At 53.2% G+C, this 7,289-nt stretch overlaps 1 protein-coding gene across 1 annotated transcript; it reads right to left on the reverse strand.

The window, feature by feature from the left end:
* Positions 1-1,850: 1,850 nt before the first annotated feature.
* Chst2 (carbohydrate sulfotransferase 2) lies at positions 1,851-6,142 on the reverse strand. The gene is made up of 2 exons (XM_036192908.1): positions 5,344-6,142; positions 1,851-5,240 (listed from the first exon to the last, which is right to left on the reverse strand). The coding sequence occupies exon 2, from the start codon at positions 5,056-5,058 to the stop codon at positions 3,466-3,468; it is 1,593 nt and encodes a 530-aa protein (XP_036048801.1). The 5' UTR covers positions 5,059-5,240; positions 5,344-6,142; the 3' UTR covers positions 1,851-3,465.
* Between the last annotated feature and the right edge of the window lie 1,147 nt (positions 6,143-7,289).

Genomic DNA, 7,289 nt, shown 5'->3' on the forward strand with positions numbered 1-7,289 from the left:
CCACAGCCTATATCACACCTCTTCAGTCTGTGCATTCACGGCACTCAGAACAGTAAACATCACAGTTGCTTCAAAACTAAACTTCACAGACCACCCCTAGGCACCTGGCCAATTCTGATTCTGGGATATGTCAGATCCCTGCCGGTCTGGGTTCGTGCAGTTTGGAAAACAAATACCAAAAGTCTAATTCCTTATTTTGAATTTGCCACATTAATAAATTCTGCAGTTCTTTCTCATTCTTTGGTGGGAATTAAAGAGCTGGATCACCTTGGAAACACTGCAGATACACATTGCTTGCTCCATGCAACTAATAGAGCCTGCAGGCCACGACCTCACTCAGCAGCCTGGCACTTTCTCTGTATAGGTTAACATAATCTTCTCCTCTTTCCCTCTAAACGTTTTCAATATTTGATAGTTACACATTTCATCCACTTATCTAACAAATATTTATCAAGCACTCACTGTGGGTAGATACTGAAGGGCATAGATTTTTGCTCCAGTCCCTGTACCCAGGGATCAGTGGGAATGCAATCTTTCATTGGCTCTGAGATTCCTGAAACTCAAGCACCCAGCCTGTGCCTCTGTCTTGTTCCAAACTAAAGGCACTGCCTGGACTCCATTCTCTAAATGGAGCTTTCTAATTAACAAATACATTCCAAAGTCAAAGGGCTAAGCCAGGCGTGTCAGCAGTCAGGCAGAAGTCACAAACAGAATCTCTGAGAGATAAGCTACTCCGAGGAATATTTCCTCCCGCTGATGGACATCCTGCCAGGTCGGGAAACGTGAAAGGATTGCTTTCATACGCGCTGCCTCAGAAATGGTCACAGCTCTGTTACAGTTTTTCATGGCACAGGTCTGCCTGCACCAGGGGCTGACAAGAGCTTGTTAACACCAAAAATGCTTCTCCCCTTCTCCAAGCTCTGGCAGCTAAATGTCACTGATATGACTATCTCGGCCTCTAGTGGGAACAACACCCATCTCACTTTCCTAGAATGCAGCTAGGTACAAATCTCCAGGAGCAACAATTCACCTTTTCAAATTGCAGAGCCCAGGAGTGGCGGAGTGGCGAGAATTCAGCTGCTGCAAAACAAGGAAAATACAGAGGGAAACTGTGCAAACAGAGGAGGGGAGAGCTGTTGGTGTTAGCTGAGAATTTCCTCTTAGCAGAGGCCGGGAATGCTCTGTAAGCTCCAAGGCTCTCTACAGCAGCTAGTAAGTTGTAAATACAAGATCCAAAAACATCATTCGATTCTAGTGCAGTCCAAGTGTGTGGATATACTGGAAAAGAATGAAGTTGAGTGCTTTAAAATCTTTTGCTCAACAAGAAATGAATTTCACTGTGGCTGAAAAGAGCTGATTCTAATGTCATACATACAAAATTTGTTTTTAACTGGTTAGTTTATCCAGAATCATTGTTTTTTAATGACACTACCTTAATTTGCTGCTAAGCCTTTTTCATCTATAGTCACCCCACATTAATATTTATTTTGTTCAATTTTAAAGTATTCTTAAATTAGGGCTCTTACGAAGACCCCTTGCTGCTGAAGGCACTACCGTAAACATACCATGAAGTCTTGATGAGTGTAGCAGTCTAGCTCAGTAGCAAGAAATGGGAACAACCTCGGGAGATCAGGAAATAACCCCTCCAATACACCGTTCTTTTAAAAAATGTGCTTCTTCATCTTGGATTTCACATCGTAATGATAATTAAACTCAAGGATCACTTCATGTTAAAACATTTCCTATGTACATATTATCTTTGTTTAATAAAGTCCTCAGCACTCAACCCACATTTGTTGGCTTTCCAGAATCTCATAATAAATTACTGTAAAATAAAGCTGCGAGAATACTGAACGTGTACCGTATTTAATATAATATACAATATACAACTATACTGTCTGTTTTTCCTATTTGGGTTTCATAATTTATCGTAACATGACACCATACAGAATACTTCAGCACAATATGAGTTCAGGACATAGGAGTATCATAACCACTGCTGGGAAATTCACTGAAAAATACCAAATCTCAAAGTCCTACACACTAATCCATTTTTATTTCTTCTTCAGAATCCTTTTAGTATCTAAAAGTTCTTAGCTAAAATCCTCCACTGTCTGCAGGACATACTTTGTTTTGAAATTTTGCCTTTAGGAAATAAAGAGAACTTCCTATCTCCAGGACACCCCAAATCCCAAGCAAACTATTTCAAATTCCTGTCCTTTAGTGTTATTAGTTTAGATGAGGCATGAGGAAAGAAAACCTGTGAGTCCTCCTCCAGTCCTCAGTTAAAATTTGGCTTTAAATATGCCTCCGGATACTGTGTCAAAGACAAAAACACTCCAAAGAGATGTTTCTGTCATTCCACTAACTACAGAAGTTGCTGCCACCACCACCAAGTATCCACTCCATTTTGAAACTTGTATTCTAGTCATCAGAACTTTAAAAAAAAAATTATATGCCTTTAAATTTTCTATTTTCTTTTTTTCTGAACCAACTTCAGAACAAAAACACCAGTCTCTGCTTCAAGGTACCCTGTCTCAATTCACAATACAGTAGTAATCAAAACCGAATGCCTTCAAATCTCAAGGGCTTGTTTCTTCCTTTCTCTACTCAAAGCTGAACAGGAGACTAGTGTGTGCTCTCTTCTCTGTCCTGCTTGGTTTCCTGTAGAAGGTTGGTTCCAGTCCTAGGCACCTGGCAGACTATGGTTTACATGTGAGAACAACACATGAAACACATTATTACAAAGGCTTCTCTTAGCTTAGCAGTCCCCCAAGTAGATGGCTGGAAATGTAGGGTGAGGAGGGGAGCAGAGGCCACCTGAAGTTACAAGGACAAGTAACGCTGGTAAATCCAGAGTAACGGAGGCACATATAAAAAAGGAATATTATTTATTGTCTTCTTTATTAATACTCACACGTAACCTTTGCTGTTTACACAAAAGTCTACTTTTGAAGAATGCCTCCTTGGGTTTACCAGCCCGGTGGGGGCTTGTGGCTCTGGGACCATTCTCCACCCACCCCACCCCACATCCAAATTAATCTTACACATTCACAGATACCACAAAAAATTTGTAAACAAGATTTGGGTTACTGGAACTTGATTTATCAACATTCCACTTCAATATGGAAGGGAGGAGGGAGAGAGAATGAGAAGGGGAGAGGAGACAGGAGGACAGGGCAATTTGTCAGAACTTTCAAGTCTTGCCTTTTCTGAGGTGTGTGTGTGTGTGTGTTTGTGTGTGTGTGTGTGTGTGTGTGTGTGTGTGTGTGTGTGTGTGTTGAGGCTGTTCCTTGAAATTCACTGACTCAAAACGTTGACAGCAAGTGCCTGTGTGGTTATTTATATTATATATCTATAATAGAATATGTGGGCTTCCTCAGCTTGGGTCTGGGCTGTGTTTGTTTAAACACACCATCCTCTTTGTGGGTGTCTCCAGAGGGCCTCAGATCTCTTGGGAACCCCTCAGAGCCTGGGCTTCCGAAGCAGGGTCTTGCTGAGGTCTTTGACCTCCTCAGGGCTGTTGACCCGCTCATAACCCAGAACTGCCATGGGCTGGTAGCAAAACTCCTCCACCTGTTTGATCTGCTGAAAGGTGAGCGCAGTCCGCCAGGCATTGGCGGCCTGAGTGGCATTGCGAGCTGACACCACGAAAGGCTTGGAGGAGGAGCCCGAACCACTGGTCATGTTCAGGGCAAACTGCTCCATTTCGGGACTCACCAGCAGCCCCACAAAGTCGTACACCCTCCGTAGGGTCTTAACCGGGTCTCCCACCAGATCCTCGTACCTCACCACTAAGTAGTGTCCCTGCAGCCAGTCAGGGGGTTGCAGGGCTGTCTGCAGCGTTTTGGCCATACTGTTGCAGATGACCTCCATTGCGCCCAGAGCATGGTAGTCTGCTGGCCCACCCAAACCCTCCTTCTTGGCACCCAGCTTGTGACCAGCGGCCTCCAGGAAGGGCATGCGATGGGCTCTCGGATCCCGGCTTCGCACCACCTGTAGGCTTTCCCGGATGAGGCCGTGGCGCGAGCGGATGCGGGAGCTGGCAACTGCACGAGGATCACGCACCAAGTGGATGACCTTGAGGTCCAGGGCTGGATCTCGAAGCAGCGGTGCCAACACAGCCACATCAAAGACGCGCACGCCCTTGATAACTAGCGTGCGATACTTGCGGCACTCCTCCTCGAAGCGTGCCAGGCGTTGAGGTGGGCACTTCTTGCACACGCGGTCGTCCACCAGCCCGACGACCTCCTTGCGGTAGGCGGGACAGAGTGGCGAGGAACACACCACCTTGTTGGTGGCTGCCCCAAAGATGCCCAGAGTGGTGAGGTTGCGCCCCCCACTGCCGGCGGGGCTATACAGTTGGAAAACCGACAGATCGCAGCGGTAGAGAGCGCTCAGCATGTCCCGCGCTGCCCCCTGCAGGGAAACCGCGTCCCCAGGGTACAGTTTTTGCCACACGTGCCACACAGGCTCGTAGAGGAAGAACACCTCAGGGTTCTGGTTGAAGAGCTCGCCGAAGAAGGAGGAACCGGAGCGCCACGTGGTGAACACATACACCAACTGCCGCTTGTCCCCTCCACCCCTGGTGCCTCGAGTGCCATTGCCTGGAGAGGCCGCGGCTCCTACAGCCCCCACCGCGGCTGCGGGAACTGGCCCCACGCCGGCTGCGGGAGGGCGGTATGGGGTTCGGGGGTCCATACGCGGGTGAGCGCGGGGTGGCGCTGCAGGAGGCGACCCCGGCCGTCCCCAACCGCCTCCGGCCGCCCCCGCCGCGGCACCCAGAGGCCCGTCGGGGCTGCACTGCTGCAGCGGCTCCTTATGCCACTTGTAGTCCAGGAGGTTGAGCATAGTGAGCACCAGCAGCAGTGCATAGCCCGCGCACAGCACCAGCGCCTTCCTGCGAAACACCTTCATCCCGAGCGGGGACGCAGGCCAGCGGCGTCCTGCGCGCCGGGGCCACGGCGGGAGCAGGGCCCGCTGCACGGCGGCAGGCGCGGCCGGCAGCGGCCGGGGAAGCGCGCCCGGGGGCAGAGCTCGCGGTGAGCTGCGGCTCATCACAGGCACAGCCGGGGCCGGCGGCGCGGCGGAGGCGGTCCTGCAGCCCGGGAGGGGGACGCTGCAGGCCGGCTGCGGGCGCCGGGACTGGGGCCGCCGATCCGAGGCGGGCGCGGCGGCAGAGGCGGCTGGTCCCCGGCGCCCAGGGCTGGCTCTCCCATGGCAGCGGCTCCGAGAAGGACCTGCGAGGGGAAGCGGAGTCAAGGGGTGAGCCTAGTCTCCCGCTCAGATGCCTCCTCCGCCTGAGTAACGCCCACCCTCTGGTCTGCGGGCTCCCACACTCACCTGGAGCAGCGGGTGCGCCCCCAGAGCGTCCCCGGATCTCCGACCGGCAGACTGTCCGGCTAGCACTCTCCTCGGTTTCTATCCGGTTCTCTTCTGCCGGGGGTCCTCGAGCCTTCGAGGGAGCCGCGGGACTCCGCTGCCTTAGCCCTAGGCAGAGTTTCCCGGCAGCGGGCGCCCTGCAGCTCGGGAGGGGAAACTTTCACCGGGCCCAGATCCCTGCTCTGCGCTCCAGCGAGCGCGGCGCGTCCCGGCTCCAGCGACGTCTCCCGGAGTCTCTTGGGACCGCAGCTTCCCTCCCGGCTCTGGGGCACGAAGCAGGCTGGTGGCGATGGTGCGGGGTGGCTTATATTCGTCCCAGCTCTAGGCTAATCGGCTCTCCATCTCTCGCTCTGGGCCTCCACATAGCGAACCTTCCCATCTCTCCGGCGGCGGCGGATAGAGTACAGCACGGCCCCGCAGCCGCCGCTGCTTCTTCCATCACCCGGAGGATGTCCCGGCAGGCGGCTCAGGCGAGCCCCGGAGCTCCGTGGCCGCCGACTGGCCCAGGAGGACCCTGGACACGTAGCTAGAGGCAAAAGAGCGGGACCCTCTCCCAGCACAGGCTGCTTCTGCCCAACGAAGTCCCGAGGCAGAGGAAGCCCCCGCCGCGGCCGCACTAAAGCGGCGCCCGGGAGGATGCTGCTACCCGACTCCCCCTACGCCGGGCGCCTGCAACGCGCTCGGGCCGGCCTCTGCGCGGCTCCTGCCAGCCCGCTCGGGGTTGGTGCGCGCCGCCGTCTGTCGCCCCGGCTCCTCCCCTTCGCCGCGCTACCCTCCTCCTCTGCCTGTCCCACACCCTCCCTCCTCGCAGCTCCCGACTCCCGCCAGCCACCTCCTTAGGGGCTGGAGATGCGACCCGGTTCAAGGCGGCGCCGCTCGGGCCGCCATCCCCGAGTCACGGAACAGAGTCCTAGGTCCTCCCAGAGCGCGGCGCCGGCGCCTGATTCGCAGCTCTCCCGGACTGCCCGAGACTTGGGTTCTCAGCGGCAGCAAGACTTGGCTCGAGTATTTGCTTTCGAGAAGAGTTGGTGACAAAAGTTTAGGCAGAAATCCCCCGTTCGTCCCCAGCGGTCAGCGCTGGTGTCCTCTCCCAGGGCGGGAGCAGCGCCGCCAAGCAGCGCTGGGTATAATGGGAACACAGTTCTGAGGCTTCGACCCTGGCGCTCGCCCTTCCCAGCTGGCTTGTGGTTTCTCCTTCGAGAGGAAGTAATAAATCTTTCTGGCCCCGGGGTCAGTGAAGGGATTCAGAGTGTGCTTTTCGGCACCCTATCCGAGTGCCCCGGACTTGGACAAGGCCACTAGGTTTCGATGACCCCCTCACCCCCACCTCCCGCCCTCCTGGCAGATGCTCTAGGCGTGCGCTCCTAGTGGTACTTCCACCTCCGCTAACATCCTCGGAGACCGGGCTACTGGGGGAGGGGTGGACGCTTTGTTTTCATTTCTAGTAAAAATACTTGTCGGGTCCCTGGACTTTAAAGAGGAAGAGACGAGATCCAAGAACTTGATCGCAAAGGAAAACGTTCTCGGTCGTTGAAAGTTTACTTTTTTAGTCTGATCTGTGTGGGCTTATATACTTTTTTTATCTAGTGAGGGAGATACCGCCAGTAAACCATAGCCTCAACGGTAACATGGAACAGCTACAGTAACCCTAGGTGAAGACAGGATAGGGGAAGGTTGGAGGGCGACATGGGTCCTCTAGTTTCCACCTAGACGGGCAGAAAGGTGAGTCATTGTGGTCCTGAGGTTCAGCCCTGTGATAAACTGCGGATCATGGGGAGGCTGATTGCCTCGTCCCTTGGAAGCCTTTACAAGTAAAATACAGTTGCTGCAGAATTATCTTAGTCTCCCAAGAGCAGCCTCTCTTGGCCTGAAGACCCTTCTAAATTTAAAGTGTTGCCATTAGTGAC

This window comes from Onychomys torridus, chromosome 7 (genome assembly GCF_903995425.1).
Source record: "Onychomys torridus chromosome 7, mOncTor1.1, whole genome shotgun sequence".
In the NCBI taxonomy this organism is placed as follows: domain Eukaryota; kingdom Metazoa; phylum Chordata; class Mammalia; order Rodentia; family Cricetidae; genus Onychomys; species Onychomys torridus.